This window comes from Simochromis diagramma, unplaced genomic scaffold (genome assembly GCF_900408965.1).
Source record: "Simochromis diagramma unplaced genomic scaffold, fSimDia1.1 OVJJ01000798.1, whole genome shotgun sequence".
NCBI classification, from domain to species: Eukaryota; Metazoa; Chordata; class Actinopteri; order Cichliformes; family Cichlidae; genus Simochromis; species Simochromis diagramma.
In genome coordinates this window covers 814,742-842,205 of record NW_024386736.1, presented here as the reverse complement: position 1 = coordinate 842,205, position 27,464 = coordinate 814,742, and the positions used below count along the sequence as shown (strand labels likewise).

The 27,464-nt window shown below is 40.0% G+C and overlaps 3 protein-coding genes across 6 annotated transcripts; 1 reads left to right on the top strand and 2 right to left on the bottom strand.

The window, feature by feature from the left end:
- Nucleotides 1-18: 18 nt before the first annotated feature.
- Nucleotides 19-4,457, bottom strand: eri2 (ERI1 exoribonuclease family member 2). The gene is made up of 9 exons (XM_040046567.1): nt 4,173-4,457; nt 3,849-3,910; nt 3,680-3,760; nt 3,459-3,586; nt 3,222-3,378; nt 2,897-2,997; nt 2,526-2,607; nt 2,355-2,443; nt 19-1,595 (listed from the first exon to the last, which is right to left on the bottom strand). Exons 1-9 carry the CDS (start codon nt 4,193-4,195, stop codon nt 129-131), a joined length of 2,190 nt encoding a protein of 729 aa, XP_039902501.1. The 5' UTR covers nt 4,196-4,457; the 3' UTR covers nt 19-128.
- Nucleotides 3,561-13,715, top strand: LOC120742830 (RNA exonuclease 5-like). 3 transcript variants are annotated; one of them, XM_040046462.1, is made up of 19 exons: nt 3,561-3,629; nt 5,808-6,080; nt 6,238-6,364; nt 6,464-6,575; nt 6,770-6,877; nt 7,459-7,547; nt 7,960-8,075; nt 8,241-8,379; nt 8,645-8,739; nt 8,814-8,916; nt 8,996-9,060; nt 10,012-10,099; nt 10,314-10,430; nt 10,512-10,649; nt 10,746-10,838; nt 10,953-11,313; nt 11,402-11,559; nt 13,007-13,116; nt 13,204-13,715. In XM_040046462.1, exons 2-19 carry the CDS (start codon nt 5,830-5,832, stop codon nt 13,256-13,258), a joined length of 2,325 nt encoding a protein of 774 aa, XP_039902396.1. In that variant the 5' UTR covers nt 3,561-3,629; nt 5,808-5,829; the 3' UTR covers nt 13,259-13,715. The 3 variants fall into 3 exon arrangements, with proteins under 3 accessions (XP_039902396.1, XP_039902320.1, XP_039902246.1); XM_040046386.1 differs by lacking the exon at nt 3,561-3,629 and adding an exon at nt 3,847-3,934; XM_040046312.1 differs by lacking the exon at nt 3,561-3,629 and adding an exon at nt 5,107-5,227.
- Nucleotides 13,716-15,370: 1,655 nt separating this feature from the next.
- parn (poly(A)-specific ribonuclease (deadenylation nuclease)) lies at nt 15,371-26,499 on the bottom strand. Of its 2 annotated transcripts, XM_040046706.1 has the most exons (27): nt 26,366-26,499; nt 26,039-26,116; nt 25,865-25,944; nt 25,624-25,691; nt 24,417-24,498; nt 24,186-24,246; nt 22,026-22,194; nt 21,797-21,859; nt 21,666-21,704; nt 21,544-21,586; nt 21,379-21,459; nt 21,206-21,262; nt 20,882-20,959; nt 20,695-20,738; nt 20,545-20,587; nt 19,566-19,641; nt 19,366-19,476; nt 19,221-19,290; nt 19,066-19,121; nt 18,651-18,737; nt 18,489-18,563; nt 18,205-18,373; nt 17,955-18,079; nt 17,495-17,552; nt 17,252-17,412; nt 16,792-16,850; nt 15,371-16,231 (listed from the first exon to the last, which is right to left on the bottom strand). In XM_040046706.1, the coding sequence occupies exons 1-26, from the start codon at nt 26,382-26,384 to the stop codon at nt 16,819-16,821; spliced, it is 2,025 nt and encodes a 674-aa protein (XP_039902640.1). In that variant the 5' UTR covers nt 26,385-26,499; the 3' UTR covers nt 15,371-16,231; nt 16,792-16,818. The 2 variants fall into 2 exon arrangements, with proteins under 2 accessions (XP_039902640.1, XP_039902568.1); XM_040046634.1 differs by lacking the exon at nt 16,792-16,850.
- Nucleotides 26,500-27,464: the final 965 nt, after the last annotated feature.

The following is a 27,464-nucleotide window of genomic DNA, read 5'->3' as shown; positions in this document are numbered from 1 at the left end:
AAATGCTGAGGAGTCATTTAGCCCTTTAAATCAGCTGTGATGGATCATGGACACATCTAAAACCTCCAGGACACTGGCACTCGAGGCCTGGAGTTGCCTACCCCTGTACTAATGTATGATGGAGGATTTCAGTAGCTTCTCCTTAGCAGTGACGTGTGGGCTGGACGATGGGACACAGTGGAGTTGAGCTGACAGAGTGAAACAGAGGATCCGACAGCAGGAGCGGCCGCTGATGCGCTCTTCATCACGGCCGACTCCCACTTAAAAAACTCGCACCCTTTCTCCATCCGTCCTCTGCTGCCTGATCGGCGGACTGGGCAGCAATAAAACCCTCGACCGTGGTTTGGACCGCCGTTTGACACGACCTGACGCTTTGCACGACGGCCGCACGCGCACAGTGGAGAAGTGATCTTCTGAGCTCCTCTCACAGAAATGATGGAACGGTCGGCGCGAGAGGAGAGAGCGTTGGTTGACAAAGAGGAGAGGACACTGCCGTGTGAGGAAGGACGCAAGGGAGCTGTAGCTTGTTTGGCCGGCTTGGTGTAGATGGTAAAGGAGGATCTCAGAGTGTCTTTATGTTTTGGGATTTGTGTGATGGCGGGTTTGGGCCGGGCAAAGGACGTGTTGGGGGTGGAGGTTTTTTCTGGGACAAAAGGATTAGGCCTAATCGAACAGTTCTTAGTGGGAACATAAGATGTTTTGTGAAGTTGGAGGGAGGTTCTAAGTCCTGTGTTGCACTGATTTGATTTACCAATGTTAACAGTTTTAGGCACAGCAAAATAAATATCTGAGGTCACCGAATGCATCATTTCTGTTGTTCTGTTGTTCATTGCTGTTAAGATACAACAATGAGATTTTTGACCTTTACTGGTAGAATCTGTGGTAATCTTTTGCATTTTAGAGCTCTTTCCAGTTGATTCTCTCATATCATCATTCAAAGTGAGCCGACTTCCTGCTGAATGTGAAGTATGCTGCTCTAACCGATCATAAGATCCACTATCAAACTCAGACATGTACTCTGCATCACATTCATCATTTGCTTCATTAACATCACCCTCCAACACCACGTCGTCATATGAGCCGCACCTCTCCTCAGTTTCCACTAAAAGCTCCGCACCCTCCTCTTTCTCCGTGGATCCTAGCATTGCTTCTGTTTTTGAGGCCCAGTTTGGTGGAGACAGATTTGAAAAGCAGTTCACGGTAGTGGAACACAGAATAAGACTGCTATTGTTATTCTGGGGAGAAACACAGTTTGTAACAACTGAGGTGGAAAGGCTAGGGGCAGCCTCTGCTGTGACTGATTTCCTGCCGTGCCTCAACAGCGGCGCCGTCGTGCCGTTCAGAAGAGTCTTTGGTGAGATCAGGCTTTGACAGATTTGAGCAGATTTGTAAACGGAGCTTGGGTTTTTCTCTGTGGCAAAGTTTTGAGCAATCTCCTCGGGACATGGTGGTTTTTGACAAGCTTTGAGGGGAATTTTAAATGATGAGTGTTTGCTACGGATGACTGTATTTTTCTTTTTATTCTCGTTAGGTTTTTCTTTCTTGTCTGCAGGACAGGCAGTGTTTCCAAACACTGGTTTGGCCATCACTGGGGTCTACAGGACACAGAGAAGATTTTAAATCAGTATCTGAATGGTACAACCCATTAACTATCAAATTAACTCTGGAAGCACTTCTTCCGAGTTACTATTAAAAAAAACTAACTAAACTATATTGCCAAAAGCATTCCCTCAGCCTGCAAAATAATTGGATTTCCAAACTCAGGTTTTCCAGTTATTTCCATGGATGCAGGTGTGAAAGAATGGCCTGCACAGAGTCCTGACCTGAACCCAATAGAACACCTTTGGGATAAGTTAGTGTAGAAACTCCGAGCCAGGCCTTCTCATCCAACATCAGTGTCTGACCTTACAAATGTGATTCCAGACAACGGTCAGAAATTCCCATAAACAGTCCTAAACCCAGTGGAAAGTTTTCCCAGAAGAGCTGAAGCTATCACAGCTACAAAGGGTGAACTGACATAAACCTCTTTGGATTAAAAATGGGACGTCACTAAAGTTCATATGTGTGTGAAGGCAGACGAGCGAACACCTTTGGCAATATAGTATACTTAGTTCTAATGTTGTCTTCTCTCCAAGCACACAAAATACAAACTTAAAGATATAATTTTATTAATAAATAAAATCTAAATCAGTACAACACTTTTTAAAAAATGTCCACAATCAAAATGTTTTTGCACAGAGCAAATTTCCTTTATATTATTATCTTCACAGAGCTTTTAAATTTGGAAGATGATGAGGGATGCTAGGATTTCCAGAGTTGGAGTTCGTTAAGGGCGACATCGGCCGGCCACTCACCCTCTCCAGGCTCCTAGTAATCTTCATTATGCACCCATCCCTCATCATTCTTGCTGCCAGCTGAGCTGTGTTTCGGGCATCATCTAAACCTGAGAGAGAAAACAAAGAAGGGTTAGGCCGTTAGGTTGATGGTCGTGTGTAATACAGAATTATCTACACTTGGTCACATACCAGAATGTTCTCTGCCCGAAAACTGTATTCCGAGATCCTGAAGAGCTCCATTCAGGCCTTTGGGTTTCCTGTTGTAAAAAAGCTGGAAAAACAAAAAGAAGTTAGAGAAACAACCACATGAGCAGAGGTAATTAGAGTAAATCAGCTCAATTACACAGTCTGTGACATCTTAGATCTTAATAAAAATATGTACTCCTTTTACTCAGTTTACTTAATTTCACATTACTGTAATTACCATAAGTTATGCCTTTTTGGACTCACTTAAATCTGTATTCTAGTCTTTGTGCTTTTACCTTAAAACTGACACCCCTTTAAACATTTTATGCTTAAATAAAACATACAATAAACAAAGACGCCTTCGAAACTCTTACCCGGTATGTGCTTCTCAGGTCTATCCAGCTGTTGAGAACATCAGGTTTATGAAGCTGTTTGCGTTTACACTCGTACTGCAGACAAACTCCAAGATCCCAGTCTGACACCCAGCGGAGACCAAAGAACACAAATTTCAGTGCACTTTTGCTCATTTTATACCATTTAATACCTTAAATAGTCTTAAGAACTGCAGTAAATGAGCAGATTTAATGGTTCTCTATAGGTAGTTTAAAAATACAATTGAGAGCCCAGTGGTTCACCAATGTCAATTCATAGCAATGCTGAGCTTACACATGTGTAGACCAATATACTGAGAACTTTTACCTGACCACGTGAGGAAAGTACACAGCTTTTGAGACGGTCCCGAACATCTCTGGTCTTTGTTGGCAAAGGCCACTCCCATTTCGAGCTGAAGGTTTTGGAGCCAACGGCTGAACCGTGAGAGACAGATCTGAAGCGGGATCCCTGCTTCAACCTGCATCTGTACAAGAGAGAAATAAAAGTTGGTTGTAATGTAACACAGAGCATGCTGGCATTTTTAAACATGTATGCTGCAGACACCTGTGTAATCCCAGTCAGCTCAGTACAGAAGTCAGACAGGATGGGGTGCTCCTGGGGTTGAACATAAGTGTGAAATTCAGACTCCATCTCCCCCGTGGACGTGTTCAGCAGAACAGCAGGAAACTCGACTGCAGGGAGGAAGAAAAAAAAAGATGGGCCGGTGTTAAAACAGTAAGGACATCACCCGGATGTAAACTGTGAATGTTAAATGTGCTCCTTACTAATTTCTTGGCTGCGGTTGTTTTTCTCTCTCCAGCAAGTGGACTCAAAGTCGATCACAATCAGATAAGAAAATATTTGATCTGAAAGAACCAGACAGTTTTCACAGCCATGATCCAGTGTTAAAAAATCAACTGTCAAACAAATCCGATTTGAACGTGGCATACTCACTTGATACCACAGATTTCTTCGACACAGAGGACTTGCTCCGCTGTCTCAACAATCCTAATTCCCTGCGAAGGGACGAAGATAAAATAGTAGGTATATCGTAACAACACCTGACCTAACCTTGTATTTAAAGTTACAGTGAACCACAATTCTACTTTTAACTGAATACGCTGTCCTCGCAGATGTACTTATAGCATTTATCTAAAACAATATTAAAAAACTTAACTTTTAATCGACATAAACTTATTCGTTGCTTTCAAAACACGTTCCTTTGTTCAGTTTGTTTAGGTTAGCAGATAAGCCAGCAAACAGGCTAATTTTACTTACTTCGCCAATTTCTTTGTGGTCATAGCTGTTATTTAATTTTGCCACGGTGATGTTTCTGCTACCGTCTTTCTATGAGAAACTGTGAACTAGCTTGACTTTAGCCATTAATTGAAAACTCGGGGAATTCGCGCTGTTTCTTTCAAAACGGCATCTGTAGCTCCGAGCTCGATTATTTAAGCCTGCAAGTCGGCAGGCATCACTGTAGAGTCAAAAATAGTCGAGCTTCTGTTGCCGTCTTACGATTTCTTATCAAAATAAAAGACCTCTTAACACTCAAAGCAGCTAGGTTGTTATATAGTTAACAAAAAACTGAACAAAAACTAAGACTAGATGTGTGAAAAATACTCCACTTTTGTAAAAACTTAAACAAAAATAAAAACGACTTAAAAACGTCAAATTAAACGATCAGAAACGGTTTTGTGAACTCAAAAACCGTTTAAAACAAAAAGAATAAAAACTATAGAAGAAATAACCTGTTTTAGTATCTGTTTGGTAAAAACTTTATTACAACATGCTTGATGAGGCACTGACGTCGTGTATTCTGAGATTGTGGTTGTCTGCATGCCTGTGAGCCAGCTGCTTTAAAAAAGTGCTGTGTTTTTATTGTAGTAACTTTGCTGATTTTCCTGAAGCTTGCCCCTGAAATATGTGCTTCATACAATAATAATTGAAAAAATTGTGAAAAATAACACTGAAACCATTAACAAATAAATCTAAACATTAAAAAACAATAACTAAATTAAAACAAAGAAAATTCCCCCTGGAAACTAACTGAAATCAAGCTCAATTTTAAACAAAAAAAGTCAAAATGGAATAAAAATTAAAAACTAACTAGAAAATGCCAATCTATAAACAACAATTCTGCATGCTACATGCACATAGCCGTAGCTACTCGTGTTTTATTTTTAAAGTTACAGACCGGAAGTAGTGCTAGTACCTGTTTTTATTTGCACTTACAAGACAAAACTAGTAACACATGCTTTAGCCATGTGTTACTAACTGAAGATATTGGTAGAAACATATAATTTTGGACCAAACCGGACCTATGGCGTGTGGTATTTACACAATTTTACCCTTATTATACATCTAACGCGTATACCGGACTTCAAATTTGATTTAAACTAAAATTTCAGCTAGGTTGGGATTTCCTGTGTAACCGTGACTCTGATATAAATAAACTAACTAACCAGAAAGAGAAGAATAAGAAAGTCGTCCGCTGAACCAGCATTTATGAGCTCTTTAATTTGTGAAACTGAACTTTTGTTGATAACAAATGGCCCTTCGCTGTGTTTTCAGTTCCCCCAGCTCTGGGTAATGTGCTGTAAACGTAGCATAGTCTTTCTGTATTTTATTTTGGTTTAAACTGCCTGTCTAAAATACAGTTCAACGAACAATTACCAGCTCCAAAATTAAGTAAACATGAAAATGAAAAAGCTCACTGACAGCGTGTGATTCTTAGCTGTTTTTAATGCCCACAGCTATATTAGTAACTCTAAAGTTTGAGCTCCAGCTCTACAGAACAAGGCTGCATTGCTCTGCACTCATTTGAACCTACAAACATTGCACATTTAAAAAGGAGCATCAGTAAATCTTAGCTCTACCCAAACTGAAATATGTTTTTGGTTTGCCTTCCAGTGTAAATATAATTAGCTGGAACATGGAGTCTTCCACAGTTGCAAAGTGCAAAGCAAAGAAAAGGAAAAACAGCACCCACACAGCTCAGGAGGAGGCTAAGAGATTCAAAACTGAACAGCGAGATGATGAGGTGCTGCAGTGTGGACCTGCCTCTTGCTTGCCAAGGGTTTCGGTATTGCCTGACTGCCTTCAGCAACCGATCGCCCTGAATGAACTGACAGAGCTGCTGCAGTATGCCGCTCTCGGGAAAACAGGTGGCATCAAAAAGCCCAGGTAACAGCTGCAGTAGTAATGTGTTATCTACCCCATCAGCTGGTGTCAAAGAGTCCTCAGTAACTCATACTGTGCCGTTATACTCACATATATTTTGTATAATAATAATAATATAATAATAATAATAATTTAAAATGTGTTTTTTTCTGTCTACCAGCTGGTGCCGTCTCCGCCATCACAGAAAGGTTAAAGGTGTAAATGTTGTGATTGTGGAGGACCTGACACAGAATCACTTTTACAAACACTACCTCTGTCTGCAGCACCTCAGGACCAGCTACACTTCTGTAAGAGGGAAAATAAACACAGCAAATCAAATTATTTATGAGTGAAGTCATATTCGTAGCACTTTAGCAAAAAAATAAATAAATCTTACTTTTTTTTAGAGGGTCACCTTCACGCCATCATCTGTAGATGTAGTATCTGGAATCTTCTCCAGTCAAGTTCCCAAACAGGACGGTTTGTCTGTCTCCAAACCAGATGAGGAACTGCAGGAAGGTGAGAATCATGTGATGGATGATGGATTCATTTAGTAGTTCTGCTCCTATTATCTTTTCTTATTAATATTCATCATATTATTATACTGTAACATTTAGTGAAGAATATTCGATCTCTCTGGTGTTTTTGAGTTTTCATGTAAGGTTTTTGCTCTTCTCTGTACCTGTGTTCACTTTTTCTGTGCACTGGTGCAGCGATGAAGAACCACCCAATCATCACTGTGTTTGGGACCGAGAGGAGAGGACTCACAGCATATGTTCTCACAGAGAAGGAGATGATCAAGAATAACTACCCTGTTAAAGGTAAGAATTTTTCTCTTTGTAATATTGTGTCAACTAAGAGTTACATTTGGTAATAAAAAAAAATCATGAAATAAGAGATGAGAGATATCTTTTTTCTGTCCATGCATTTTTTTAATGTTGTCATGGCCATCCAACAAAAAGGAAAAAAAAAATAGATGTTCATACTGGGATCAATCACAATTGTTTCTGTTTTCCATCCTTTTTTTTAATTGCCACTTGGCTTCTTCTTGTTTCTATCTAACACTTTTCTACTCTGACAACCCAAGGTGCTTTTTACTACAAGCCGTAGCAACCCATTCATACAGAGCTTTATTCTGTGCTTCTGTGCACTGATCTCTGAAGGATCAGGGCCCATTTGGGGTTTAGTGTGTTAAAACAGTAATCTGATATTTTTTAAACTTATCTTGTGACAAAATTACCAAATATTAGATGGAAAAATAAAATAAGCCGACCTGGGGCATTTCAACATGAGTGCTGAGTGGCGAGATTTACTTTGAGCTTTGACCTTGAATATGAGTGGTATGGTGTTGTGTGGGCTCAGCGTCTCCTCCTCACCTGTTGGTTTATTTGTTTTCAAACAGGAATGCCCGGCTTTGAGGAATTTGTGTGTACAAACTGCGCTGACTGTGTGACTGACAGCAGCCCCCTCTTTGGAATCGACTGTGAAATGGTGAGAGACTAAAATATTTTGTCACTTCCCATTTTCCACGATGGAATCAGGTGGCATCACAGAGGTGCAGCTGACAGCTAACAACCTGTACGGCGCTATATTGTGTGGCTGATTTTTGACTTACCCAACACTTTTGAAAACCAGATCCTAGATTAAAAATAAACAAACAAAAAAAAAACTGTAGCACTATGTCCATTTCTTTGCCCAGTGTTTCCCAGCAGGGCAGTGTGCCTCTGTAAATAGGAAGCTTCCACTCACATGCCTGTGTTAGCATCTCATTGACTATGCCTATGATAACAGCTGCAGCACAAAAGGTTACATCCATAACATTGATTTGTAGCTTTTTTCCTGCAATTTTTAGTATGATTGAGTTTTTGCATTCACTCACTGTTATGTTTATTTTATGTTTCAGTGTGTAACAAAAGATGGAAAAGAGCTAACTCGTGTTTCTCTGGTGGACGGTGATGGGAAGTGTTTAATGGATGAGCTGGTGAAACCTCCGAACCACATTCTCAACTACTGTACCAAGTACACACGCTTTTTTATGGTCTCGAGTTTTAATAAATTGTTAAGAGTCACATTATGTTTGTACAGGAATCTGTGTCAGTCAGTGTCATATGTTACATCTTATAGAAACATATTCATTGTTCTGTCTGAAATTCTTTCTCCAACACTGCTCGTATCTCCTGATAGATTCTCTGGTATCACACCTGCGATGTTGCAACCAGTAACAACGACTCTGCAGGATGTTCAAGAAATGCTTATTAGGATTTTGCCACATGAGGCAGTTCTGGTGGGCCATTCTCTTGAACATGACCTCATAGCTTTGAAAGTGAGTGATTTCTTTCAAACCTTCTGATGAAGTCATGGCTCACAAAAACAAATTATTAAAACAAAACACTGTGTGCAGGATATTGGCAGCTTTTTAACATTTATCAGAAATGTTAGAACATGATCATCTTGACTCGGCTGAAATAGTACTTTATTCCCGCAGTAATCATGTCCTGTAATTTCAGAGAAAATATCTTAAAAGAAATACTTCAGTTTTTTCATTAACATGAACTGTAAACCATGTTGCGTCTGTGCCCGCCCTGCAGCTCATCCACAAGCATGTAATTGACACGTCACTGCTGTACAAGAGGGAGTGTGGGCAAAGGTTTAAGCTCAAGGTTCTGACTGGGATCATACTGAAGTGAGTTCTTGTGTTATCTCTAAATATTTCTGTCCCACTGTGATCGATAACCTAATTTTCCACTTGTATCTCAGGAGGAAAATACAAACAGAAGATATGTTGGGTCATCATCCAACTGAGGATGCTCTGGCAGCCCTAGAGCTGGCCCAGTACTTTATCAAAACAGGACCTCGCCAGGTAGGAAATCATATTTGGAAAAGTACACACACACTCACACACACAGGAATAATCTTACATTTCCTTTGCTTGCTGTCAGGTTTTAGAGATTCACTGGAAGGCGCTGTGGAGAGAAACAAGAGAGGAGCCCTCACAGAGTCACAGGTACAACAGTCTCTATATTGTTAGCGTGCAGGTCAGTCTGTAACTTGTGTTTGGGTAACCTTAAAAAGAAAAAAAAAACGTAAAACACAGTGATCCACTAAGCCATGCTGAGATTACTCATCCAGTCTTTCTTCCTTCTCGTCATGTGTAAACCCCACACACAGCAGAGGGTGTGGGTTTTCTTATAGCCAGGCATTAACAAATTATAAAGTGACCTGATGTAACCTGTAGGTGGAGCAGGTCAGAAAATTAACCTTACTGCGCTCAGATGCTGCCATTATATATAATTTAAGGTCAAATAACTTAAATGACCCTGCTTGTCATTTACTGAGAGAGAGAAGGAGAAAACCCTGAACGAATAAACTCAATCTGCTGCATTCAGCTTCAAGGTGATCGCTGGAGTGGGTGAAACGGAGGAGAAGTGGATGAAATGGAATTGTAGAATAACAAATGTCACTTTAGTGTTGCAGGTCAGGTCAAGTAGTTAATGTCCACATATTTTGCAGGTCTGCTGGGGTGGATTGTCTCATGTTCGCTCTGAGCTGAGTGAACTGTGTCTTTGTCTGGGTTTTTTTAACCTTCAAGTTAAGGCAGTGCATTGCACACCTGAAAATTAAGCACTTGAAGAAATTTAGGTTTTAAAACAGGATGTAAACCTCCTGCAGTAAGCATGTAGGAACTGACCCATGTGACCCACTGTGTTATCTTCAGAGGTATTTAACACACTGTGAAACTATTTGCAATCGGCCTCCTGATCTCTGTAATCTGTTTTTGTCTTGTTTTGGATCTCTTTCCATCCAGTGGCCTCAGCTACCAGCTAAGACTGAACAACTTTATGAAAGTCTGAAATGAGAAAACAAATTTAGGCATTAAAGTCGTCTCAGAATACTGTGGATGGATTGAGTTGTTCACCTGCTGCTGACAGGTCCTCTGTCTTTCCTTCTTGTGCAGGTTTTCTGACGTGCTACACGCACTTGGACGTTCAGTAGCCTTTTTAGGAAAAGATTCCAGTCACAAGCAGTGTAACTCAGACAAAGAGGTAAGAAGTAAGGTGATGTCTCTTGTGTCTGTAATGAAACACTCGACTGAACCCCCCAAAGCTTTTTAGATGTTACTGACTCCTTCTCCAGTACATGTGAAAGTATTGGTTCATTTTTTTTCTTTCATATTTACCCTCACTTTCCTTTTGTAAACTCTTCCTGCTTTGCTTCTGCCCAATTACACCTAACTGATTATGCACCGCCCCCCTCCAGGTGCTTAAATCTTTCCGAAATCTGAAAACGCAGCCGTTCTTCTCCGTCCTTCAGTTTTCCACCTTGTCAAACCATCTGAAGAGTTACTTCCCTCATCAGGAGCGGCACCATCAGATGGTGAGGCTTTTCGCCAGCGCTTTGTATCATTTTGAAGACATTCGCTTGCTTGTATTTACTCTGTCTATTTATTCCCTGCAGACTTGCTCAAGACTTCAGGACATGTGCGTAGTGTTTGCTGGGCCGTTCCCCACAGGCTTCTCTGACGGAGACGTGAAGCAGCTGTTTAGTTTCTGCGGAGCCGTTCGAAAAGTCAAGATGTTGAACACAGTGGTCAGGGTGTGCATCGCTTTCATTGTTTCACCAATTCGCTATAAAACCAGAGCTGCGAAATTCTTCACCGTTGCTTGAATGCTTAAGTGTTTGATCTCCCAGGTACACGCAGAGATTGAGTTTGAGTTGCTGGAGGGAGCGATGCTGGCGGTAAAAACTCTGAATGGCCTTAATGTGCTCGGGCAGAGTATAAAGGTAGCTCTCTTCCTTTTCCTTTTTTTTCCCATTTGCTTCTGTTATTTATTCCCTTTGTGCTGCAGTTAGGCCCACATTTATGCAGATTATCTCCAACTACTTGTTATTTTCTAGGTACAGAGGCCGGTGTGTGAGTCAATGCTAGATCTGGACGTGACTCTTAAAGCACTGATGGGTGACGCTCTGAATGCCCGTCACCTCTACGCTGTTAAAATGAACCACAGTATGACTGAGTGCATCAGCACTTCCACAAAAGTTAATGGGCATGCGTCAGATGCTGAATGCTTAGATGTCACTCCTGTGAAAACAGTAAACGGGCTACTTCCTGCTAAAATAAACAAATGGTTGCATCTCAATACCTCTAAATCTGAACTGTGTGAGGAGTCAGTCAGAGAGACATTTGGCCACTTTGGCACAGTTAAGAGAGTCATCCTATCTGCCAAGCCTAAAGAATCCACAGGACATGCACGCATAGGTAAGGTGAAAACTACATTTATCACGCGTTGCACGTGCTGTGTGGGACGTTTGCATACACTTCAGAGTCTAACGTGTCCGGCTGTCAGTGTTTGTGAATTCAGAGGACAGACGCGCAGCGCTCAACTCTTCTGAGGATCTGTGGAAGAAGAACTACCTCATCTGTCCATCGCTGACGCCGGTCCATTTGCCTTCATGGGTTGGAGCGGAGATTAAGGAGACAACCCACAGGCACAGCAGCGCTCAGGTAACGAGTAGATTGTTGTGATTCCAGTAGGTTATCATTCTTTTTTTTAACCCTTTATCACCCGTGTATGACACAGGTTGCCTGGACTTGTTTCATAATTTTGGCTGTAAAAATGACAAAATAATTCTCATCTTTTTGGAACCATTTGAATTTTCTTTCTAGCCAAAAATGGTTGAGAGGGAAGCCAATCAAAAAGCTGACCTGAAAGTGAGGGGAGTTAAAACGACCTGTTTTCAGAAAGCGCGTGAACTCGGGGCCTGCTAACAGGGCAGAACTGTGAGTCATGCAAAGCTACTCCAGTCAAGTCAAGCATAAAAATATTGATCTGGAAATGTGCACAAAAAGGTCTCATTTGAAATGTTTGGGTTTTTTTCCAAGGCTCTGAATTCAATACTGTTGTTTTCTTTGAACAAGTATTTCAACCATCCTGGGTCATAACACAGTTCTGTTGTGTCATCCTATAAAAATCCCAAATAAAAAGGGAAAAAGGAAAGGCTACACCAAGAAGAAACATCACACACAGATGACTTCACTAATTAAGAATATGACCAACAATATAACATAGTAAAGTCTTACAGAAGAATTTGAATCTGTTAGTTACTTTTATTCTTTCCTATCTGCACACTTTCTGAACGTGTGGTCAGGTTTTATTGAGTTGAAATGTGACTAGTAATTAATTTTTCCCTCCTGTGGAAAATCAAACTGATCCCAGAATTCACACAGCGTGTCAGCACCTCAAAAGAGAAAAAAGAAAACACGTCATGAATTCTAAATAACTCTGTAGAGCGCAGGGATAAAACTGCAGCCTTGAGCTCACAGTATACCAGGGTTACTCTGAGCAGAGGCCAAGTGACAGCCCCACTGGAGTTTGTTAAATTGGATTTAAGAGTACGAGAAACAGAAAGCTGGATAGTGCTGGGACCATGATTATCTTTAGATGCTTAGCTGGCACGATCTTACAAATACAGATCCCCATGCTGAGCGTGATAAGCTGCTACGTTTAACGAATGGAGTCATAGTATGATGGATGTCATCATGTGGTTTCAGGATATCTCCGTGTGATTGGTTGATATAGATAGTGCTGCATTGTGTTTTTTTCTTTTATAAGAATCCAATCTCAGTATAGGTTCATTTCCTGTAATAGTTATGCTGCAATATGTTTGTGCAGATGACTGCGCCTGCCTCTGCTGGAGGTTTCTTCCTGTTAAAAGGGAGTTTTTCCTTCCCACTGTCGCCAAGGAGCTTGCTCATAGGGGAATCATATGATTGTTGGAGTTTTCTTGCAATAAAAAGCACTTTGAGGCAATTCCTGTTGTGATTTGGAGCTATAAAAATAAAATTGAATTCAATTAGGAGAGCTAAAAGCATCTTTGGTAATTAGATTTTTCAGAATATTATTGATGTACAGAACATGTATAATGATGACTCTTATGTTTTATATGTGTAGGAACAGCAAATGGATGTCGTGATGAGGAAGCTAGACCGCTGCCTGCAGAAGCTCTTCAGATTCCTCCCGGCTGGCACCTTGTCTGTGGTTGTGTTGCTCGGACACGCCAGGTGAGAAACCCCGCAGCGTCTCTGCCTCATTCTGCCCTCCAGTCATACATTTCTGAACCATTTTCTCCCTGTTTTTCCTCCCCCTAGCACAAATGGTCACCTTCCCGGCTTGTGTCTAATGGAAGTCAAGCAAGATTGTTGAGGAGATGGAGCTGTCGGCTCCAGGATGCCTGAACCTGTGTCACCTGGATCAAATGAAATCTGTTCAGTAAAGTGAAACCTGAAGGTGTTGGGTTTTACTGAGACTTGCTCTACCTCAGGAATTGCTTTTTTAGTTTTGTGTAATGGGGCAAGTTTTTTTTATGGCCTTGAAATAATCAAAGCTGCAAACTAAGATTTGCCTTTAGTGTGTGGATCTAAATTGAAGAACTCCATACCCTAAGGGTATAATAAAAATATGATGGTTGTCATTCCATGAATAAACAATATTTATACATTAACCTGGCTTCATGTTGTGGTACAATGATAGAAAATGAAGAAAACAACTTGGGAGGCTCATTTATGAGGGGAAAACATGCAGAGGGATTATGCTGTATGTAAAAGGAAGATGGAATGATTTCCACGAATGTAATGCTTGAATTAAATACAAAACACATGAATATTATTGTGCTTAGAATATAGGAACTTTGAATTTGGATGTTGTACTTAAAAGGGATTACATTTACAGACTAAAATTACACATTAAAGCAGTTCTGCTGCGACTGAGTGCAAACATTTATAAGCCAAACCTGCGTATAAATATAAAGGTCATTGCATATAAAATCAATCAGTGCTTCTTATCTGATTCCCTCAGAGATAGCTGATGTTTTTGTGATACAGAAACTTTAGCATATTTAATCAAACCATGCACGTGTGAATTGCAGGTCCTACAGTACAAAGTTATGCTGCGATATTTCTTTGGAATATATCCACATGAATATTTAAGTATTGAAAAAGGCTGGGCATCAGTGCATGACTGATCGAGGCCCTGCTCTGTGGATGTGTGTGAGAACCTCTATCAGGATGTAAAATTATTTAATCAGTGTTGTATGTTCAAAATAATAGATCCCAGAATTAATACAGAACATGTAAGCGCCAATGCAGTTTCTTCATTTAACATTTGCAGGATTAAAGAAATGATTGTTTTAGAAGAAATCACAGCTAGAAAAATGACCCTGGTATCAATATAGGTATGGAAATGCCACTAATCACAAATATATCCATCCATCCACTTTCTTCTGCTTAATCTGCTGTATGGTGACACGGCCCTTGAAAATGTGCACAAAATGAACTTTTTGTAGTATTCTCCAGTGAATTATCAGAAGATAAAACAGTCAGGATACCAGTGCTTGTTTGCGCTCTGTGCAGAGGTGCCGCTTCCCAACAGGAAAAGGCTTCTCACCAAAACAGTGGTGAGTGGATTAGCTAAAAACTATAAATATATTAATATAATGGGCTGCATAGTGGTTAGCACTGTTGCCTCACAGCAAAAGGGTCACTGGTTTGAATCGACCATTTGGCCTCTGTGTGTGTAGTTTGTATGTTCTGAATGGTTGTCTGCCTCTGTGTTGGCAACAGACTGTCGAGCTGCTCAAGGTGTACTCCACCTCTCATCCTAAGGTAGCTCCACCGCTCTGAATTGCATAAATAGAACAGAATTCAATTCAATTCAATAAAACTTTATTGATCTTGAAGGTTGACCCCGAAGGAAATTGTTTTTTTTCCCCAATTCATGCATGGATATTACATATGACCCTATGTAAATGCAGCCAGTAGGGAAGAAGAACTTCCACCAGTATCACATTATTTCTTTTCTACACTTTGATGTTCAGCATTAGTTAATTTAGCCAGCAGGGTAGTAATCCCTTTCATCAGGGTCAGATCATTTATGATGTTAAAAGGGACAGGATGGTCTCCCTGTGACTTTTTACCAAACGCCCCAACAAACAATCATGTCACAGACGTTACACTGCTGCGGTTTTAATTCCAGTCTAATATATTCCATGATGCTGATGTCCAACACTTTGGATATATAACTGATTTAACTGCGTTCTCAAACAGCTCAAATGTGTTTATTTACCCTTAAGTGGCACCTGTTCTTAAAAACCCAAAAGACAAATATTCAATACAGTGCCATGTACTTAAAGAATGAAGGCACAATTTTGTAAGGCTTTAACACATGTTGTGGAAAAAACAAAACAAGGAAAGAAAACAAAAAAAAAAAAAAAAAAGTCTATTTAACAATTGTTTAAGAAAATGAGACAAAAACAATTAGTAAGAAACATTCTTTAATTTTTTTCCCCTTTTTCCAAGGAAATATTCAAGGATTTTTAAACTTTCTCATACAAAAATGTATACGTCATTTTAACGCTTACACCTTTTGCATTAGAACATACTCAGACAGCTGAAGGTTGACACGGTTACAAAACATTCAACACAAAAAGGTAAAGAAAAATCATTTCTGTACAAGAGAAAAAGAAATACAAGCACCTCTCATTACTTTTTTAAAAATGGAAAAAATATTGGACTGCATTAAAATACTAAATAACCCTGACTTTGTAAACTATAGGACCTGTCAAGTGGTATATCTCACAATTTATGACTCACAGGGATACAAAGACGGGAGAAAAATGTACATCTCCCTCACATGCATAAACTCACACACTCACACAACTCACACTCACAAAAATAAGACTGACTACAGGTATCCGTCATTAAAACGTGTAAATGTTTCCAAAGTGACAACGTGGATGTGGTGGCAGATACCAGTCTGAACACATCAGAGAATAAATGAACAATAATTTCGATATTAAAGATCTGGTGGTACATCTGTGTGTGTTTACCCAGAGGAGTTGCCTGCTCCTCTGATGTAGGATCAAAATATGGCAGCTGCTGTTATGGCTTGTGTTCTCTGTCAGTAGTCCAGTTATGTAGCTTGGCTGGTAGCTATGGACACGGTATCCACAGCTGTTGGATGAACAAATGAATATAGTACTGTACGACCTTGAAGGAGAATATCCCAAGTGCTTAGGAAGAGAGACTGCAGGAGCCCAGTATGAGACAGCAGCCTCTACATGCTTCACCTCTCGCTACCAGACTTCTGGGACTTCGAACAGTGTTGGTGTAGATTCAGCACCTGCACAGGAGAGACGCACATTTTTCACATGACTGAAAAAACCCAACAACTTGCTCCCAGTGTTTACATTCACCAGGTCATATTAAACAGTATATGATAAATGTACAGTTTTATTTTTTACCGTTAGTCCTCCCCTTCCTTAAACTGCCATGTAATCCCTTACTAACATCCTCAGGCTGTTGTCAACCCTTAGATTCTCACCTAATTTCAGCTTTCACAAATGAGACTCCCAGCAACAAAGAAAAGAAAAACACTATAGTCCAAGTATATTTGGTAACTATATTATTTCTATGAGATCAACTACAAGCAGATCTCCTTTGTCAAATATTCCCTACCTGACTCCCACCATATTCCAGTTTCTCCCAATTCTCTGGAATGTCAAAAAGATGGCATAAAGGAACATAACACAAAAATACTGGCACCCTCAGTGCCATTTCTTGGCCTCCTGCGATATCAATTTCATAAACCTACGTCACCCAGTGTAAGTTATTACATTCACAGGATTTTCAGAAAACTTGACCTCTGACCTTGAGGTCAAGGCCACTGGGATTGGAACTTGCCTGAGATTTTTTTTTTTGGAGATACACCTATGGTCTCACTCTGAAACTCCTATTTTGCCCTGTTCAAGTTAACACACACACACACACACACACACTTTTATGTTGTGGCTAATCAATGTATGTTGAGAAGATTTAGTTTGTCTTATTCTTATCTAGGATAAAAGAAGGGAGTACAGTTAACTTAGGAAAGGGCGCAGCTAAGCGGATTTTAGCTACACATCTTTATATTTGACAACACTACAAAGAGCTCAAAGCAGTGAGTCAGCCTGAATCTGACCTGGTCCTGTTTTTTTTTTTTTTTTTTACTTCCAGAACATCTAAATGTGACGATGAACCATTATTTAATAAATAAATAAAAAATAAATAAATAAAAAAAAAAACCTAAAAATCACATGAGGAGAATCTTTGTTCCAGGCCTGCAAGTAGGTTAATGGACCGGTATCAGAAAAACAAAACGCACCTTCAGATTTCTTTTTCTTGTTCTTTTGACCCTTCCTCTTGTGTACTGTTGGAGTTTGTTGCCAAGGGACAGTCCCATCAGCGTCATTGCCTGGATTTGTACCCTCTGGGCTTTTCTCATCATCAGGGGCTGGACTTAGCCCAGGTGAATCTGATAGATCCCTGCAGAACACAGCAACCATAAGAGGCTTAAATCACAACAAACATGACAGTGTCAGCATAAATGATGGCTGCTTTTACTTACGTCGTCTTCAGCCATCCCTCGGATGTCTTACTCTCGACAGCTTTAGTATTTGCCGCATCTAGGAAACAGCGACAACAGTGCACAAGACCCAAGATTATAGTTCAGAGTATTCATTATCATTTAATGGGACACAGTGTGTGTGTAGAAAATGCATTAAGACAGAGCTTTTATTAGTATATGCACTCCCTCACTATTCACCATAAATATCTTTGGAAATAATGTCATCAAAGTCATTTGACATCTCGGCTTTGGAGCAGGTCAATATTAATAAAATTACACTAATCTAGCACTAGAGTACCCAGGCTTGCTTAACTTTAACTCCTTGGCAGTGATGATCATTCACCATGCCACCTGCTCTCATCCTCTACTAAGTACTTTCCTAGGGGAACCCTGCTGCATACTACCAAACAGAGAAAAAACAAAACAAAAACAGTACAAATGAACACACGTATTCACACACCATCAGTTTTCATCTTCTTGGTGCCTGTGGTATCGGGGTAAGAGTAGTGACTCCAGCCATCTGTAATTTGAGCATCATCAGCTCCCTGCTCTCCCTGCATGGGACTGATGCTTCGCTTCCTCATCCTACAACAGCAGAATATTTCATGCAAACACAACCTGTGAAAATCTGAAGAAAATACTACAGAAGAGAAAAATGGACAGAATTTCATCAGGAAATGTACAATGTGAAGCATTCATTGCACGAGTACCTGGAATATCCAAACCCAGAAGTGGTGGAGCAGGTGTAGTGAGGCTTCACCCAACTGTCTTCTCCCCATGTTTTGGTTGTCTGCTTCTCCTTTTCCTGCTGCTTTCCCTGGATGTACTCTGCATATGTCTGGATCTTGTAGCTCTCTGCATAGCGGCTGGTGTTCATAGCTGTGTTTAAATTAAAAAGAATATATAAAAAAAAAAAAAAAAAAAAAAAGCACAGTTTGAAACATTTATGAAAGACTATTTACTACTTTGTGATTAGCTAAAGCATCACACTCACCTATCTGTACCTGGTCCGTCTGACTTAGGGACACAAAGGCAGACGTGTCATCTATCCATGAAACCTGGATGTTCCCTGAGTAGATAAAGAGCAGAGGGTAAATTATAAAGAATTGCTAATATCCGTTTAAAAGCAGAATTAATGGACTAAATTGTGACGTACCAAAGGCACTAAAGAGCTGGTAGAGGTCACTAGTCTTCCATTCTTTTGGGAAGGTGACGTACAGGACATGGTCTCTCTTGGGTTGCACTGTGCAAGAAGAAGGGAAGAAAGACAAACATGACGTGGACGAGCTGCAGTTTGAATTTGTAGCAAGCATATTTTATGTTTGAAACGTAACTTTGTATTGTGTTAGGGTGAGTCTAACAATATTTAAGCCGTTTCAGTTTATTTTGGTTTAATACCGCCGCAGCTCTAAGAAATGCTCAAAATTTAACATTTGGTCTGTTAAAAACAAAAAAACAAAAAACAAAAAAAAAAAAAAAAACCAAAAACACTTTGGAATTAGTGAGTCCAAACCAAGATAATATAATAGACCATTAGTGACAGTCATGTTGTGTTGCAGTACTTTACTCACAATCCGGTCCTGTGATGTTGAGGTAGGGTATATCTATAATCCTCATCAGAAAAAGCCTTAATAACAGAAAACAAGTATTAAAAAGGTTTTATTAAAATAAAAATGCAAATCAAAATAAAACACTTCAAGCAAATCAAATCTATGAAATCACTTACTTATTGAAGAAAGGCTCAATTAATTTGGAACGAGCTGAGATGTATGCTTTGGGCGGAGTCAAGAAAGAACCTGTAAAGGGAAACGCCAAGTTTAAAATCAAATATCTGAACTGAAACTTTTTGTGTGAAAAGAATCAGTGATTACCCAGATAATTGGCCATGGCGATGAAACAAAGGCCAGTGATGTAGGCATCATAACCCGCCTCATGGAGCTGCTCCTGGGCTGTGTCATAGCTGGGGAAGCCCTCTGCTGTTTCTGAGAACAGCAGCACAGAGACAAAAGTGTGTCAGCGGGGTTTCTGAACAGTCACTGCATTTCAGACAGAGTCTGCTTTGTTTACTCACCAACTTGTGGTGACTTGAAGGGGCTCTCCTTCAGCTGCTTCTCTAACTCTGCCAGAGAAGTATTTGTGATCAACTCCTGAAATGTAAAAGAACGTGCAATTATTGCCCTGATCACTTATAATTTACAACAAATCACAAATTATATCTTCAGGTGATTGAGGGCTCTAGCCACTTGTACCATCACATTATAATTAGACCCAATTACATAAACTGTCTTAATAAGCCCTACTTAAAATCATAATCAGCTTGTGGTCAAGTTTGTTGACACCAGAGAAATTAAGGCACGGGAGCTCTTAAAGTACTTACAGAGCAGCGGGAATTTACAGGTTGACACAGATTTAGTGGACACTAATCTCAAACAACTACATCACAGGGATGTGGGGGTGACATGTTTGATGTCAGAAGCTTTTTGTTTCCATTTGTATTTTGAGCTCTTGACTAACTGATATCAGCAGAATTCTAACTGTGTAGGCAAACGTTATTATTAATGCTACTGTTACTACCAAAACTGCAGGTCAGCACAACAGCAATATAAATCATACTGGTACTTGTTTAGAGTTCGGGCAGGATAACCCAGAAATGCTGAAGGTGTCGCCACTCAGGACTTGCAGGCAATGCAGCCATCATACTGGGTAACAGTGTTAACCTTTCAGGGAGACTGTTGCCCTTAGATGAAGACTTCAAAGTAACTGCCTACATCCAGGAAAAAAAAGTCTACATGAAGCAGAAGACTAATTGAATTTTGAACGCTGTCCAATTAAGACTGAGTTTTAAAAATAGGAAATTGTAGCCTAGATATTGGCTGGCTGTAGCAGAAGGCCTGAAAAATGGGCCTCATGAGGGTAAGTCAGCAGTTCAGCTGATGGGTTCACAGATGGAAAGTAAACAAAACATAAATTAGTGTTACCCACCCCCATCTTTTCAATACATCTTAGTGACCAACAGCGATCCACTAAAAGCACTTAAGCAAATGATTTACCTTAAATGGCTGAGTGGAAGCCATCAATTTGGTGTCTAGAAGTCTGCAAGTGAATAAATCAATCAATTAAAGCAAACAAATAAAAAAAAAAAAAAAGTAATGCAAAACCCCTGCTGCAATGACAAAAACCCCCAAATTTAACAACATTACCTTGGGAAGACGCACATTGTAACTTCTTTAAAGTCTTGAATATCCTTAAAAAAAAAAAAAAAAAAAAAAAAAAAAAAAGAGAGAGTACCGCCTTAAATAATGCATACATCTCATACCAAGCTTGAAATTGCCATTTCTTGTACCGAAAATGCATTTTAGCTCCATATTTAAAATATGCAAAACATACCTCAGGCAGAGGGCAGTAAAACTGATGGATGGTGTGCATCACATCCAAGAGCATGTTGTGGCCGACAACTAGTTTACCCTGCAAGTCAGAAAGAGTGGTTCTGTAAATGTCACATTTATGGACGCAAATTTAAAAAAAAAAAAAAAAAAAAAAAAAAAAAAAAAAGTTCTAAAAAACAAAACAACAACAACAAAAAAAAACAAAAACAAAACGCAACACTATAAAATTCTTTAACAAACAAAACTTTGCTCACAAAATTGCATGTTGGTATAAAGCTTCAGTCTATATTTGTGTACAAATCTGTAAGTGAAAAACTAGACTTACAGACTTTGAGATGGCATGGATGACTCTGGAGAAACCAACAGCGTCATTTAGCTCCTCCTGTCAGGGGGAGGTGATTCAGTTCGGTTAGTTTTATAAATGCATAAAGCTACAACATGTTTTTCTGAATTTCATACAAGCTTGACAATTAGCACAAGAAACATTTGATAGCTTGCCTGCTCTTTCTCCAGTTTCTGCTGCTCCCTCCGCTTCCTCTCCTCCTCGTCAACTTTACTGATTTGTATGTATCGCTCCTTCTGCAAAGACACAAATATGTATTTTCAAATGTTCACAAAACAGCAAAAAGTGAAAAAACAGCTTCAAACAAAATATAAGCATACCTTTTCTGTTTCCACAGTTTCCACGTGCAGGCCCTTTGGAAACCTGTAGGAACAAGACAAATGTTAATCTTTAAGCCAAGCAAGACCGTCAGAGCAAAGACAGGGCTTTAAGCAACACTCACTTCCAGTTCAGCGTCTGGTATATCAGCTTTCGCTGAAATCTGGAAAGCAAAAGTAGAAATAAAATTAAATTTACATGGTGAAAACAAAAGTTTGGGTTAGATGCAGCTTTTCTAGAAGAGTGTCCAGTTACCCAGTGCATGGTTCCAGGTCCAAAGTCTTCTCAGAGTTAACCATGAGGGCCTCAACCTTCTCGCTGTAGTGGAAACAAAACAAAAATGATTGTAGAGTATTCAAAAGCAAACAACGTTTCCTTTGTGGCTTCCTTGACCAATACACCACCAAGGACATCAACCAAAAGCTAAAACATGATCAAAGAACTCATTTGATGCTGTAAAGAAAACAACTGAAGCAGCACTTACACAACTTTGTTGATGAAATCTTTATGTTCCTCAGGTACATGTGAAGAGCCTTTGGAGGATGATGGGGAGATAAAGGATGGTGTCCCTACACCATTAGCATGCTGATTCCTCCTCTCCTCTGTCTGCTCTCTCAGCTGGGCTTCCTCTTCCTGATTTAGGTAGGGGATTCCTTTAAAATACCACAAAGCCTCGTTTTTAAACTTTGCAGTGACCTGGAGCTTATTGTGCAGCGTGTACAAACATGGAATGTGTATCCAGATGAGGTTTAATGCACTTAATATAATGCAACCGATTCATCCCAACTGCATTTGTGGAAGGCCAGGTAGCAGCAGTCACGCTATTGTGCACTGCTGGTCCACTGCTTGCCTGGGACGTGCAATGTTTGTTGACAAATCAGCCGTCTGTGCCAAACTAATTTGCACATTGAGATTAGATGAAATTGCAGGCGCACAATTGAGACAGAAAGAATGCAACGTGAAAATAGAGAGAGACCCACAGGTTGTTGATTAACATGATTCAAGCAGGGTTCACTGGGCGTAAATGGGGCATAGTTGTAATGTGTGGTTTGTGCTCTGGAGTGTGCGCTAAGCAACAAGAAAAAGTTTCAGCAATGGGCCACATTCACTATGTGCACACAAACATTTGTACCTGAATTTGTTCGTACTCGATGAATGAATTGAAGATGACCGCAGACCATACAGATAAACAGATGAAGATTTAGCAGTCTAAGAGAATGTACTCACTTCTTTCAAATGAGCACTGATTTTACTACAACATTGTTACAGCTTTCTAAAATCACCATAAACCAAAAGAAAAAAAAAAAAAAAAAAAAATGCTCAGAATTAAATACAATTCATTGAGTAATACTATAAAGAATTCAACACAAATTCTTTGCTTCCTTTAACACAAAGCTCTGTAGCCCATCCCAAAAAACAAACCCCTGCTAACAACAGTAGCAGTGACAATGACGCCGTTGCAGTTTAACGTGCAGCCGGAGACCGTTTACACACAGCGAAGAGCAAAGAGGTGGAGCCGTTACCAAGGCAGTGAGAAACCGTGTTTCTAGTGTCCAAAACAGCAGTGCTATTCCTGTAATCACCATTAAAACCTTTACTGGGAAGAAGCTAGTGGATGATGGTGCCCTGATGCATGGCATGTTTATTTTATGATTAATCTTATTACCATTTATTAAAAATGACTTCCATCAGTGCTGGGTGTCACCACTTGGTTGATCTGATATCCTCGTGTTGCTGTTGTTCCCAGATCATCATACTAAATGTTGTTCCAGGATCAACATTGCAAGTGACCAATCAGAATGTTGTGACGTCATACCTTTGCGACTTCGGGAAAAACCGGCGTAAAACAAAAAACTGTACTTAAGCTGCGTGAAACCGCCTCTGTCCGCCGATCAACGGACCCTAACCCTAACCCTTTAATAAACGGTAAGCAGAATTGATATTGTCCTTGCAATATTGGAATTTCATAAATGCACGAATGGCTTGGCGCGCAAAGGAATAACGTCACAACAATGTGATTGGTCACTTGCAATGTTGAACCTGGAACAACATTTTCATGATGGTCTGGGAACAACACCAACACGAGGATATCAGATCATCCGTCACCGCTTATATAACTTCGTTTAATTAGTTTCTAGTATTCCACAGATGCCGAAGGATACGGATGTTTTTTGATAACTGCAGTGTTTCTCTTTGGAGACTGACCATCATCCGTCCTGTGAAAACTTATTTTAGAGCTGCACCTTTTCTGGCTTCCTTCTCAGACCCTTGTTTCAGTTTCTTCAGCTGGACGACTTCTGCCCTTTTTTCTCCCCTTTGCAGTACAGGCTTCTCTCTCCCTCAACTCAAAGTACACAGGCTTCCATTTATATTGTAAAAGCCTGCTGATGTAGAATGATTCTGATTCACCAACATACCCACGGTGGCAAGAAAACTGGCCAGAGCACATGGTTCAGAAATCTGATGGCAATTTTGTGCATGCACGTCACCATAACTGCTATAACGTAGAAGCAGAAAACCCTTTATAGCTTTTATGAGTAATTATATATCAAGTATAGAGGCCAAGTAATCACAGTGAGCTTCCATTTTAAGATTTTTGTATAACAAGAGATATCTAGAACTGCTTTTTTTTTTGGGCACTCACCGTGACAGAACACCTTGTTGAAGTCAAATCCCTGACTGGCCAGGAAGTCGATACTGGAACTCTGAAATGACAAAATGTGTTTGTGTTAATACTTTTATTAAAGCTTTCTGCAGCTGAACCAGCATTTCATGAAGCACCATTTTTAAACCATCTAAATCTCTCTGAATCCAAAAGGTCATATCCCAGTTGCTTATTAAGAAGCAATTCAATAATGTGGGGAACAATACTCACTTGACAGATGAACTTTATGTCAGGAGATGTCCTGCTGAACGGTTTAGGGAATATATAAAAGTTAAAGGGCTTTGTGATGTACCTGCAGAGCAAGGAAATGGGGGGGGAGAAATAATTTAAGTTCCTGGGAGTTTATTGCAATAACCTGCAGAAATATATATGGTTCAAGCACTTTACATCTTTTAAGCACCACAGGGAGACTGGGCCCCAGTTATATATTGCTACAATGTCTTGCATTACTGACAAATATTTTGCAAGGCATACAGACACACACACACATACACAAAAATTACAGTGTCTTCAGAACCAGGATTTAACATTATCTCACATGCACAAAGAATTGGTTTAAACTGTATGCATCACAAAAGTAAACCAAACGATGGCTCAAAGATAGATTTTTGGACCAAAGGCCAAAATAGGACATCAACCTCCTTGTAAGTAGAAATAAATTAGGAAAACTAGGAATAGCATACATTAACGAATTAATAAAAAATGCCTGCACCTATGTCAATCTATGAGATTCTGGCTACACTCTGCAAGTAGTTTATGTGAATACTCGCTTATGCAATCAGCAACTGGCATTGGCCAGTTTCCCTGATTTATCATGGTTATTCTCTGTATTACCACAAAGAGAAGCTGGTCACGCAACAGCAGACTGGCTTCATCTTTTATTGCCATATTAATGCACCAGAGTTGTTTTGAAGACAACACCTGACTGAGTGGTCACAGGCCTGGTCACAGGCCTGGTCCCCACCTTTAAAGTAACCATATCAAAAGCGACAAGCCTAATATTACTGGACACAGTTGCTCTAATTTTGGCCTCCAACCACCTCTTTCCCTAAACAGATTATGATAATGTGTCTAGAAACTGCACTGTCCCAGACCCTCATTTGAAATGGTACAAGGCAATGGGCATGTAGTAAGCCTGGAGGCTTTTGGGCCTAATTGTGGGCAGTGATCCATTTCATAATCCGGCTTTAAGTGCGAGAATGCCCAAGGAGGAGAATATCAGTAGATAAGTCTGAATCTAAAACAGTATGCCTACACTTGACCAGAGGCCATCTGTGGTTTATGCATTATGGTGCACTTCAATGTAAAGGACCACACCCCAGCAAACTAATGGGAGTCCAGTAGCTGATTAGTTATTTTTGTGTTTCACCAATTAGAATAACACATTTAGTGTATTCAACAAACAGACACCACTCACTTTGACTTTGCCTGGTCGTACTTGAAGGTACACAAACCAAACTGGAACAAGAGGAAGTCCATGGAATGCTGCAGGCATGGAGAGAAACACATGTTAACACGTTCAAACGATAAACGGAAAAGTGAAAGTGTTCAAGCTACTGCAGGACCATAAAAGAAGTAGAGGTTCCAACTAGAATTGTGTGTATGGAGGTTGCAGTATTATTGAATATGCATAAACTGCGTTTCTCAACGTTGCTAACCTTTTTAAGCTTCGTGTATCGCTCTTCCGGTGTGTCCAGTCCATTGGTTAGTGCACTGACATTAGGACCGTCGCTTATCCCTTTAAAATAAGCAATTTAAAAAAAAATGTCAGTTTCCACATATAATGCAGGGGACTTCAATACCAACGTCTGCTACAGCTCTGACACGGATACCTGAAAATTCCCCATCGATGGCAAGGAAGTCAGCCTCTTCTATCGCGCTGTACACAGTGTTTAAGCAGTCTTTATAATCTGAGAGAAGAAAACAGTCAGTCAGTCAGTATCAGAATGCTAGCGCAATGCTAGCCAGCATTTGAACACACCGCAGCTACCAAGCTAGCTGGGTAGCTCGCTCGCAGGCAGCACTCACGCTGGGATGTTCATTTTCAGTCTGCTCAGTACTGAATATCTGTCATACCACTAGTCTATTTCATCCTATCGTGAAATGTATGGTGAGACAAAAAGTCCGTAAATCGCTGAAAACGGTGTCTGGCTACTTACTTTTCCGTGTAACCTCCATCCCTACACAATGACTGGACCCGGCTGACAGCTACGGTTAGCTAGCCTTCGTCAACTGGCTTTTAACCCGTTTGACATACACTTCCGGCGGCGGTGCCGCAGCACGAAGTAACGCTGTCGCGGTCATGCATCTTTGTAGCTTTTGAGCTGAAAGCGATTTAATTGACAATTATAAAAGGACAATATTTAAAATAAATGTTCCATTTTTTTTCATGAAACCTTTGGGGCATGTTTATAGAGTAACACTTAAAATACGATTTTGCAATTTATTGCAGCTATCCAGTTATTTTCCTTAATTTTAACGCTGTTGACATTTCCGTTTAAAATTCCATTTCTTTTTCATTTTTAATATTTTTCTCTAAAGTTGAAATAGATTTTTCACATTAAAAAAAAAATCCTACCAGAAGCAAATCTCTACAAAAACGACAGCCATCTTGAAACGCCTACAGCTATTTCTCTGGGCAGTTCTCCGGGATTTCTGAGGGTCTTTCAAATGTTTTTTTTGGAGAAATTGGCCGCTTTTTCACAAATTTCAGTCCATTTGCAGAGGAATGTTTTGTTTGTCACTTAACACTTACCTATAGATCATTCAAGTATAAAATGCCATCTCACAACTGGTCTCGTGGAGTGATGAATCAAATGAGGTTTGAAATGTTTGGTTGAAATTATTGTCAGCAGAGCAGATCAGGAGAGAGGTATCACAGTGAGGGTCTACAGCCATTTGTAAAACACAGGTCTGTCATGGTTTGGAGCAGCATTTCAGTCGGTGGTATTGGAGATTTGTCAAAATAAATGGAACTATAGGTTGAAATCAACAGATTTTGATCCATAATACAATACCATCATTGTTATCAGCATGACAATGATCCCAAACACACTGCCAATGAATTAAAAGCATACCGGGGTAGAAAAGCAGACAATTGGATACGATCAGTCATGGACTGGCCTCCCCAGAGCCCAGACCTCAACATCATTGAAGCAGCATGGGATCATTTTTACAGAGAAGAGAACAAATGGCAGCAAAAATCCAAAGAAATGTCTAAGGCAGTTCAAACTTGTTAGAAGTTTGTACTGTACTCCC